Here is a 12,107-nt window from a genome sequence, read left to right on the forward strand (position 1 = left end):
GAATTCCTAACACTGATAAACAGATCTGGGAGGGTCGAGAAGGAAGTTAGTACAAGAATCTGGGGCATATTTAATGGTTTGGGATACTTGAGGTGGTGGCAATGTTAACTAGGAAAGCTTTTTGGATGTCTATGTGTTTTGATGAGAACTTGTTGAAGGTGCTAGGCAAGGAAAGGGGCAAAAACCTCTGCTTGGCCACTGGGCCTGTAATACTGTATGTGGATGCTGCAGCTGTACCACCGCAAAGTTGTGATGTTGCACAACTCGAGTGCTCCTTATACCCCCTTGCTATAGCCTCCCCGACTTGCACAGGCAAGGAAATGATGTCATGTGATTCCAGCTGTGCTACAATAAGTTGGTGAAACTGGGTTCCCCAACTAATACATGTGTTATGTATAATCAATTCGCATGTAGGATCTTGTAAAATGTAGCACCTGCCTATCAACGGTAACTGAATAACAACAAATTCCTCATATGTTGCAATCATTCCAGGAAGGAACAGCTCAGTTTATAATTGAATATGGAACTGTGCCATCAGAGTTCTTGCCCTGCAGCAACACACACACACACACACACCACAGAACCTTCTCTCAAATGGAGATTTACCAACTGCAGCCAATATGTTTAAAAACAGGTCAATAGAAACTGGGAGCTTCTTGGTCCAAAAGCCATGCAACTTCCAATCAACGGGTTTCTCTGCCTACCGAAAGTGTTGGTCCATCTGTTAATCAGGTGTCATGGGCAACAGCACCAAAGTCCATTTAATTAATTTATGAAAGCTTTAGGGATACCAATGGTTTGTGTGTAATGGCTGATACGGATTTCCAGCTTCTTCATGGTGCTACAAAGATTATGAGATCGGCGACTGACGTGTGTGACATTTCATTTTCATGAAACATTGGTTTGTCTTCCCACTACTGGCTGAACCTTAAGAGTGAGCTAAGTAGCCCATTAAAATTTGTGGGACTGTTAAGATTTCAAGCTTCTCCCTACAACGAGAAAATCTGCTTTTAGACACTAAACACGGGCACAAAGAAAAACCTGAAACCACAGAAAATGGTATGCTGAGTGTTGCAAGAAAAAAAGTATTGTGTAGGATTGGGAATAGGTAGCTTATGCAGGAACAGATTCTCTGCCTAGTACTACAGGAGTTGTGTAGATTTTGTGCTACTGAAGTTAGTAAATTTTTGAAGTTCATTAACAAACTAACTAGTGCAGGATCTCTAAACTTGTGTTCAATTTCCCCACACGAGAGACATGAGTTTAACACCTAATTCTGCAGAACTGGAAGATCAGTTACTTCTTAGAAATGCAAAAAAAAAACCCAACCATTGAATAAACAAGTAGTGATGTAGAAAAAACACATTTGAACATGCCACTGGAATTTTACGGATTGATCTGCCCAAGCAAACAGAGGAATTAACCACAGTTCATTTGTAATTTTGTAATTGTAACTTTAAAAAAAACCACTCCATATAAAATAGCCAGAATAACTGAAACAGCAAGAATCACGAAAGGAAATTGTAAAAGTTTATTGTGTGCGGGGAGGGGACAACAAGGGTTGCTTGTAAAATAACAAAATGCCAGTGCCTTAACTGACACCATAATCCAACGGCACTATAAGTATGAGACACTTCTCTTAATTCAAGACTAACAGACTTGGAAGGAGCACCACTGCTCCAAGAATCCATACCAGAGGGAGCATGCAAGGGCAACACTGCAAGAAAATCTATACAAATAGATTCTGGTCCATTTGCTATTTACAAAAACATTGTTCCCAAGTGTTTTCAGTATTATATCATTCAACACGCTGAAGCTGCTTAAGCAGAAGAGAGGCAAGGGACTCTTAGGCCATAACTTTTCTACCCTTCTTGCCATACAGGTTAGTTCCCTGTCGACAAGAGGGTAAGTTATAGTGCAGTAAAATAATATAGCCATCCATGCTCAAAACACAAGCAACTCAATGAAAAACTACTAATTATATTTTCAGAAGAGCTATAAAGATAAAGACCACCTATTATGACTAAAAGATTAATTCTGGAGCCATGTTAATGCTTGTCCCGCCCTAAACAGCTAACAGAAAACCATTACATAGCATGTATAGCCAGGCCCAAGGGTACGTAGCTCTTCCAAGGCTGCTGACCACATCTATCAGAGTATTCTGATAGATCCCTGGGATCCCCGGCCAGAAGAGGCATTCTACTTCCAAGGCAAACACAAGCTATTTCGAGGAAGTGAATGCTTTTTCTTCCCCTCTGCTTAGTTTCAGCGAATGATTTGACATGCTGGACACCATGGGATGCATTTATTGGGGTCCATCTTGTAGCCACAATTAAGAGTTTGAGAGTGGGCCAGACTCTCCAAGCATCCACAAGGGCCAACATCAATGTTGAAATCCAGCATTGCCTGAGCTCTGCGAGTGCAGCTTTTTCCTGTTTGAAGTGCAGAGTGTTTGAGGACCAGTACATTCACGAGGAAAGCAAAATGCTTGTTTAAAAAGCTATTGTACTACCAACCCATACTGTATGCTTGTGAAACATGGACTACTTATAAACACCATCTCCAACTCTTCAAAAGATTCTATCAATGGTATCTCCAAAACAAATTTACATATCACTGGGGGAAGACAGGCGAACAAATGTCAGTGTACTGGAAGAAGCAAAGATCACCAGTGTCAAAGCAATGATTCTTCAACATAAACTTTGTTATACTGGTCATGTGGTTTGGATACCTCATTATCATCTTCCAAAGCAACTACTCTATTCCATACTTAATGGAAAGCACAATGCCGGTGGACAACAAAAGAGGTTTAAAGATGCTCTCAAGGCAAATTATAAAAAATGCAGTATAAGCACAGATAACTGAGAAACAGTGGCCTGAGAGAGCTCTAATTGGAGAATAAAGGTAAAGGGACCCCTGGCCATTAAGTCCAGTCGCGGACAACTCTGGGATTGTGGCGCTCATCTCACTTTACTGGCCGAGGGAGCCAGCATTTGTCTGCAGACAGCTTCTGGGTCATGTGGCCAGCATGACTAAGCTGCTTCTGGTGAACCAGAGCAGTGCATGGAAACATTGTTTACCCTCCTGCTGGAGCAGTACCTATTTACCTACTTGCACTTTGACATGCTTTCGAACTGCTAGGTTGGCAGGAGCTGGGACTGAGCAACAGGAGCTCACCCCATCGCAGGAATTTGAACCACCGACCTTCTGATCGGCAAGCCCAAGGCTCAGTGGTTTAGACCACAGCACCACCAGCCTCCACCAAAATCATCATGAAGAAGCACGAATTCAGAACAAAAGGAAGAAACGAGTTAAGAGGAAGACATGTTTGGCAAATCCACACCGCAATCAACTCCTGCCTGAAAACCAATGTCCCCACTGTGGAAGGACATACGGATCCAGAATTGGCTTCCATGGTCACTTATGGACTCACTGTTGAAACTGTGTTCATGGAAGACAATCTTACTCGGCTAAGAGTGATCACCAAAGAAGAAGCACATTATCTAACACTAAGGATTATCAGGTTTCCCTGTTTAACCAGAATTAACTAGCACTTGAAGCTGGTTAGCAAAATTCCCTTTTTAAAGAAACACTTCCAAAATGTGCTTGAAAACTAATTCAGCTTCAGCTTTCTGTAAGTCTTAAATAAGAACAGGGGAATAGCTTTCTACTACATTTCCAGAACCTGGTGTTATATTCTCACTTTGTTACATGACCTACACTACTCTAGAACACTAATATTATCCAATATGTTAATTCAGGCAGAGTATAGCTTTAAACGGAATAGATAGAAGCAAGGCATTTTCAAAGGTTTCATAGGACCAGTCTGGATAGTTGGCCTTGGTGAAGATTTGATATTTTCTCCCCCCCAAACAGTTTTTGATCTGGGCTTCCACTGAAATGAGGCTGCATTTTAAGTTGTGTTTTAATCAATTGGTTTTATACCTGGTGTTAGCCCCCCTAGCCTGGTCATGGCCGGGGAGGGCTGAGTATAAATAAAGTTTATTAATTAATTTATTATTATTAAATGCAGCCCTGTTTAGGGAAGCTTTTAATGTTTAATAGGCTATTGTATTTTAGTGTTTTGTTGGAAGCCGCCCAGAGTGGCTGGGGGGACCCAGCCATATGGGTGGGGTATAAATAATATATTATTATTATTATTATTATTATTATTATTATTATTATTATTATTATCCCAGCGTGGAAACATGGTTGCTCAGAACCTAGAAATTACAAGAAAGAAAGAAAGAAAGAAAGAAAGAAAGAAAGAAAGAAAGAAAGAAAGGAAGGAAGGAAGGAAGGAAGGAAGGAAGGAAGGAAGGAAGGGGCGAGTGGGGGGGTAGAGAGAGAGAGAGAGCAGGAGTGCTTCTAAAGAGAAGGATTTTGCAGCAAGTATTGTTCCTAAGCAGTGCTGATTGTTCCTAACCCCACCCCACCCCCGCCAATGCTATATGGCACCTCTTTACTTGATGGGAAATTGGCCTTCTGCTTGTCCTTGGTGCTGATTTCCAGGATAAAGAAAAGTAGTTTAGAGTTCTTTTGTTCTTTTTTTCTTTATTAACTGCAAGCCAAGAAAGGTTATTCTCATGGTGTTTTTGAAAAGGTACAGAACCTCAGTATTTATTTATTTATTTTAAAGAAAAAGATAACAACCACATGTTCAGCATTTACATAGCATCTCAAAATCGACGTTTTCAGACATTACTGAGCATCAGTCACCAAGGTCCAGACTTAAAACATCTTAGTCCAGTGGTTTTCAACCAGGGTGACTTGAATGATGGTCAGGGGTGCCACGGGCAACACTGGCCTCCATCCCTCTTTCCTCTGATGCCCTCTCATGTCTCTGCCTCCCAAAGGCTTGCAGAGCTGTTTGTTGCAGCAGCCCTGACTACAAGCTTCCCAGGGGAATGGTGCCTCTGGGGCTGGCTGGGGGGGCTGGCCTAAGAGGGCAGTGAGAGGAGGCACCTTTCTTTGGGGCAGGGGTTGGGGGGAGGTTAGAGACCAGGGGCAGAAGCTGTGGCTACCCAGAGCACTCCTGAGGAGAGGGAAGAAGTTAGGATGCTGAGGGAACACCCCATAAGGGAGGGTGTTTGAGAAAGCATGAGAAGCTGCCAGCTCTACAAGCAAGGGGGGACATAACTGGGCTCCTGAGCCTAGAAAGGGTACCGCAGAAAGAATGTAGTTGGTTGGGGGGCATGGACCCCAAAGGTTGTAAACCTCTGTCTTAGATCTATTGCATGGCGATATATGGATATGCCATCTAAAACCGGTTTGAAGTCCATATTGTGATATCGGTTTAATAATTTTTGACCTGGGAATATTTATTTATTTATTGAATTCATGTACCAGCCTATACCCTGAAGTCTCAGAGCGGTTTACAGAAAATATCACAATATGTATATAAAATGAAAATAAGAGCAATAACTCAATAGCAACCCCCCCCCCAAAGGAGTCACATTTTAAAAGGGTATAGGATGCCGATCCGGTCAACCAAACGCCTGGTTAAAAAGGAACATTTTTGCCTGGTGCCTAAAGGTGTATAATGAAAGCGCCAGGTGAACTTCCCTGGGGAGAGCATTCCACAGATGGGGAGCCACTGCAGAGAAGGCCCCGTTCTCGTGTTGCCACCCTCTGGACCTCTCAAGGAGGAGGCACACGAAGGAGAAGAGCCTCTGAAGATTTGATATTGTGATTTGTGTGTGCTCTATGCAAAAATCACGATGCAGGAAAAACCACAAAGTTCCATCCTTATTTCAGACATTGCGATATATCAGTATATTGCAATGTTTAGCTGGTGATATATCACGATGTTGAAAGCCAGATATCACCCAGCCCTAATCGCCTAATACTGAAGAAGTATTAGTGCTAAAGACAAGGACCACCTAAGTAACAAACTCAGACAGTTCCTATTGTGTGAAACTTCAACAAATGATTAAAAGGAGGGGGGACTTGCAAATAAACTTTTGAGGAATAAACGTCATTCAATTCAATAACAACAGATGAAAAGCAGTGGGGAGTACTCTACCATAAAAGTATTACAATCACACCCACTGTCTGCTATACTTTCTCAGTGCTATATTGGTATTACCAATACAATACTGGGTAATTTCGGGAATACATTACAAGAAAATTTTAGCAGTTGTACCTAATGTTCTTTTGTTTGGCAAAGTCAGCTGCCCTCCCCTCCTTAGTTAAGAAGGCAAATTACCAGACATCCTAAAGAATGCAGAAGTCTAGCCAAACATAGAGAAACCAACTTTCAGTGCCAGCAGCCTTGCCAACAACTACACAGTTTCCAGGCTCTCCCCCCCCCCCTTGGCAAAGCCCTTGAGAAGGTGATGGCATCCAAAACTCAAGCAAATTTTTTCTGCCAACATACTGGCTCCTTCATAATCAGAATGCAGATCAAAGCATGGCACAGAAGTGGTCCTGCTGGGAGACGAGGTTGCCTGCCTACCATCAGAGATGGAGGGAGGTGGAGGGGAATCCAAAACTTTCATCTAATAATCTCTGTGGCCTGTCAGACCAGTGGCCACATGGTGTTTCACATTCATGCATTCCTTCTTTGTATTTCCCTGTCTTAAGCAATAAATAATAAGGAAACCCATGCCCCCACAAGGAAATTATGGCCTGGTATGTGCACAGTGTTGAGCCATGTTTTGTTTAGCTTAACCATGCTTTGTTCTACCTTGTGCGACCCAGCCCAATAGCTAAGCCATGCTTTGTTTATTTCCAACTAACCATGATCATAAGCCACGGTTTGGTTTTGGCTTATGTAACTAGACTTGTTCTACAGATGGCTTGCCATTATGTGCGAATTCAGGGTGGTTTGTTAACTATCCACTGTTTGCCTGCTCCACCTCAGATGCTCACCAAACTACAGACTCATGTTTTAAGTGTGGTACAAAAAAACAAAACTGATCTCAATATGAAGTGGCTCTTGCTGGTGCTTTTCCTGAAGAACTGAATTCTAGCCCTGCTTGTCAACAGGCTGCTATCCCAATTCCATTCTTCCCTTATAACCTTCCCCTCATGAGACAGACAACCATTGCTGAAATTTATTTAGAGAAATTTAAAGTGACTACAGTTGAGCACTCTCTCGTTTTTAAATGCCAGTAGGAATAGGAAAGCAGAATATTCGCGGCATCTCCTGATTGTTTGGTGGTGGTGGACAAGGAAGAAGATGTCCATGAGATGTAAATGCCAATGAAGAGAGACTCTCAGACACCTCTGCCCTCAACACCTATCAGAGGCTGTTGCTACCCATTCAGGCAACAGCTGTTCCTCTTTTCTTACCAGGTGGACAACCAAGTCATGGTGGCAGCACTAGAACAATGTCAGCATCTTCTGCTGGACCAAGATGATCACACTATCAGAGAGGCTCCTTTTAAGGTCAAATACCTGCCCTACAACTAGCTGGCTCTTGAACCATTAGGATAGGAGCAGACCAGTGGGGGAGTGACCATCAGTACAGCTGATCTTAATCTCCAGTAGGGCCTTTGAAGAGCTTACAAGCTCCACCCTGCAGAAGCTTTGAATGAATTGGCATCCCTATTCTGGAGTGTATCCAATCTGGAGAACTCTCTCAAGGCAAGGTGTTTTCTATCCTCCTAAGCACAACTCAAGATTTGTGCTTTCTCTTCTGGAACTTTGCAAATGCTCCTTACAAAAATTCTAATGGCTCACTCATTTTTTAAATGGCAAACCTGAACAGCCTGACAAAGTGGGAAAACAGGTTCTGCCCTCGGTAGCAGCTGAGAACAATTTTATGTCATTTTATGTAACTCATTACATTGTTATTCCACACCATTCTTTTCAATGCAAAGGAAACACAATGTGGGCAATGCCCAGCTGAGGGTCTCCCTCAAGGCCCGGGCCCTGACTGGCCCATTTGAACCTGGCTTACAGGCAGGGAGGTAATGCCCTGGTGGTCATGATGGCCGAGGGGAATTCCCCATCGGCCGGTGACCACACGGGTCTAGCTAGCGGTGGAGAGCGAGGGTCCGCAACAGATGCCCCCCAGGGAAGCGGTGAGCATCCATTATGCACCATTTGCAGATGAAAACAACAGCAGTGAACACCAAAAATATGTGCTGGATTGGTTTTCGTCCCAGACCATCTTTAGAAATGCATCAGCATACAAGTGAACAGATACAGCTTGTACATCTTTAAACTATAGTTCCTTCACCTCTTTGAGAGAATGTTGTTGCTTATTCTGATTAGTGAGTTCACAGCAACCAGACAGCTTTGGAAAACTGAGGCAACATGGAAAGAGTTGCTTTTTCTTAAATAGTGTATAAAAAGCACAATATCATGAACATGACCAGAAAAATTACCAACTCAGTTCTCCCTCCATCATCTTTCCCAATCGCATCACCAAAACAGAAGCCCCTTACTCACTACCTACCAACATCCAAAAACCATCAGTGTAACTCCAGCCCCAAACTGCTGATGCCACCATTTCTCCATAGCAGGGGTCAGCAAACCTTTTCAGCAGGGGGCCAGTCCACTATCCCTCAGACCTTGTGGGGGGCAGGACTATATTTTTTTGGGGGGGGATGAACAAATTCCTATGCCCCACAAATAACCCAGAGATGCATTTTAAATAAAAACACACATTCTACTCATGTAAAAACACACTGACTCCCAGACCACCTGCGGGCCAGATTTAGAAGGCGATTGGGCCAGATCTGGCCCCCGGGCCTTAGTTTGCCTACCCATGCTCCATACCCAATCACTAAAATACTTGGGTCCAAGCTCCCACTGCCATCTTTCTCACACACCCAATCTCTGAAAGCTCATCACACATTTCCTAATTATGCCATCTTCCACCAACAACATTGGCACCAAACTCTCCCTCCTGCCTTGTCCCATTTAAAAATCTAACTGCAAAGGTTACTGCTTTAAGCCCTTAAGATGGTCTTCAGAACAGCCCCAAAGTCTATCCAAGAGAGATTTTAAGGCCTCTGCCTTGCTTGCCACACAAGGACCTCTCAGCATGCCAGCTCTGGAAGGCTACGGATACGCACACGAGATCTTGCGGGAACTCAAGGCAGCCCCATGAGATCTCATGAGAGCATCCCAAAACCAGCACACTAAGAGGACCTTGCCTCCAAAGGTAAAGGGGTCTTTTCAAGATGGGTCCACTTGAGTTACCTGGCATGAAAAGAGCTGGAGGGTTATGTATGGTCACACAGAAGTGGCTCCAAGGGGGTCACGTGTCATCCCCTAAACGTAACTCCCACATAAGATGGGGCCATACTGTACAGTGAGTGGTACTTGTAGTCAAATGCCTTAGTTGTTGAACAAATTGGCTCCTGAACGTTGCAAAACCGGAAGTGAGTGTTCCAGTTTGCAATATTTTTTTTTAAGCCGAACATCTGACAGGGCTTCTGCGGCTTCTGATTGGCTGCAGGAAGCTCCTGCAGCCAATCAGAAGCCATGCCTTGGTTTTCGAACCATTTCAGGAGTCAAAAGGACTCCCGGAACAGAATAAATACAAGAACCAAGGTATGAGTGTATAAGGTGAAACTGTTAGTCTCTAAGATGCCACAAGATTCTTTGGTTCTCTTTGTAGAAGAAGAGTAGAAGAAGAGTTTGGATTTGATATCCTGCCTTTCACTCCCTTTAAGGAGTCTCAAAGCGGCTAACATTCTCCTTTCCCTTCCTCCCCCACAACAAACACTCTGTGAGGTGAGTGGGGCTGAGAGACTTCAAAGAAGTGTAACTGGCCCAAGGTCACCCAGCAGCTGCATGTGGAGGAGCGGAGACGCGAACCCGGTTCCCCAGATTACGAGACTACCGCTCTTAACCACTACACCACACTGGCTCTCAGAACAAGATAAACATCAACAAGATTTTTCTCTACTGCTTTAAGCCTTGCCTCTTCTGACTAGCTAAATACTTCCCTCTGTTTCTATACGTTGATGAGGCATCTTGAGCAATAGCATATATCTGTGTAACAGCTCCATAACAGGAGGTCACATTTGCACACATGGGTAAAGAAGGTAATTTCAATGTGTACATGCAAAGTGGAAAAAATAGTAGACAGCAACTTAAATTTAGCCAGTTTTGCAAGTTTTAGTGTCTGAACCATGGGCAGAAGGTGCACTGACCAAGAGACTCACACAAACACGATTCTCTTTCCAAATTGTTGGAGTTCACACTTCAGCTTTACAAACCAAAAGGAAAAGGAAAAATGCTCTGAAGCCTACAAATTGATTTTTTTGCACAAACCTATTGTTCTTGGTAGGTGGTTTATGTGAAATTAACTGAGTTCATTTCAAACTAAGTGCTATAGTTTGAAATGCCATTAAGACTTCTGCCTAACCACCCCACCCCCAGAAAAAAAAATAACATTCATTCAGTTCTGTGGTATGAGGGGGCGGAGGAACAAACTCACTGTGCAGTAGCACATAAGCACTAGGAATTAATGGATTGCGTGTAAATCTAGATTCAGAGAGCCACTGCCAGTAGTTCCATAGATTACACTACACTAGACAAAACAAATGTCTGACCCCCTGTAAAAGTGTTGAATATGTTTACTTCACATGTTCAAAACAGCAGTTTTCAAACCTGCCATAATTGCATTTAAGAAGCAAAGCTATTTTGCCTAAAGAACACACGAAGGCTGGTTCTGACCCCTTTATTCTTCTTGTTTGACTGGAAACTTTTATTTTAAGGGAGAAAGGAAAATATTAATTTCAGAGCTTTCGGATTATTCTGCTCAACAAAAACTGAATGTGTGTAAATTTGGTTGATAATGGACAAAATAAGGTTGGAGGGTCCTGGTCACAAACAGGAAAATAGCAATCTGGGGTAGTCTACTAAATTACTGCACAAGTGGAACAACTTTCCCTTCCATAATGGGGCTTTCTCCCTCTCTGTGCCCTGTGCCATTCTCAATCTGCTACAAAGGGTATGGGGCAAGCCTTTCTTTCCAGCCAGAACTCAGTTCCAGCAGCACTCAGAGAATTAGGGAGGCATTCATGGCGAGTTCCAGCACCTCTTTTTCTAGAAAAAAAGCACTGGTTAGGGGAACACCTAAAACACATTTAGGGGGAGTGCAGTTGTGGTGCGAGAACAGTCCCTTGTGTGCAAGAATAAATCATTTCACTGACGGAACAAACATTCACCTTAAGTGTTACCTCATGTTTCATTCTCATATGGCAAAAAAATTGGCAGATTTTAATACAAGTTTTCCAAAATAACAAACCCCTTTTCCAATAGTAAACAAGCTTCTATGAACCAGAATCTCGATGAAACTATGGCTGAGGCATATGCTACTCCACAAGAACTCATTGAAACTGCAGCTTACCCTAATCACAACTGCACTTGCCAGAACAAAATAGGTTACCGACCAATTATACACTCTGAACCATTAACAGTACGATCTTTGTTCTCAAACAATGTTCAATTGCAAAACGGCCTAGAACTCATTTTTACCTGGTGGATTCTTGGCAGGATCATTGTGGCTTGGACTTCCTGATTGTCCAGAATCTGAAAAGAAATTGAAGAAACATATCAGCAACTTGCTACTGATTTGTCCTGGGTTAGTTTTCTTTGAACCAACACGATCTGTATGATTTGCATTTTAAAGAGCTCATTCACACCCCTTTCCGCAAACAGCCATCTGTTGGCATGCTCTGTGATAACTCTGCATAGTTAGCCACATATGCATTCTACAAATCTTTAAAACACTTACAATGGGTTGGGTTGGGTTTTTTTGTTTTGTTTTTTGGTGCAAATCTCATTAAAGAAAATATTCTTATTGAAAACTCCCCAATTAAAAGAAAGAAGGAGATCCCAGAAACTTTGTTGAAGAGAAGAGAGGAAGAAAAGAAACCACAGCATTTGATAGAGTTTAGAACTATTGTTCCACATTCCAGATATTTTCAGGCTGCAATCCTATACATGCTGGTCTTGAAGCTAGCACCATTAATCTAAATGAAAGTAACTTTCCGAGGAAATATGCATAGGATTGTGGTGTAAGAAACCAAATATTGAAACGAGAATTTTATTTATCACATTTATATCCCACCTTCCCTCTTTTCATTTTTTTTAGTCTCACAACAACAACCCTGTGAGATAAGCGAAGCTGAGAGATA

General features: G+C 42.7%; 1 protein-coding gene and 1 long non-coding RNA gene across 18 annotated transcripts in view; one reads left to right on the top strand and one right to left on the bottom strand.

Moving 5' to 3' along the window:
* The window catches only part of LOC309332595, a 417,968-nt gene that overhangs the window by 138,282 nt on the left and 267,579 nt on the right, over positions 1 to 12,107 (top strand). The window lies entirely within an intron of this gene.
* The window catches only part of NFIB (nuclear factor I B), a 296,978-nt gene that overhangs the window by 74,634 nt on the left and 210,237 nt on the right, over positions 1 to 12,107 (bottom strand). For all 17 annotated transcript variants that reach the window (XR_014152063.1, XM_081845173.1, XM_081845180.1 and 14 more), the window contains exon 3: positions 11,446 to 11,499. Coding sequence is in view for 16 of the 17 variants with exons in the window: in XM_081845173.1 (XP_081701299.1) it covers positions 11,446 to 11,499 (54 nt within the window). In the remaining variant the exon portion in view is untranslated. The remainder of the gene's footprint in view (positions 1 to 11,445; positions 11,500 to 12,107) is intronic.

Source organism: Podarcis erhardii, assembly GCF_964252035.2.
Source record: "Podarcis erhardii genome assembly, chromosome: 17".
NCBI classification, from domain to species: Eukaryota; Metazoa; Chordata; class Lepidosauria; order Squamata; family Lacertidae; genus Podarcis; species Podarcis erhardii.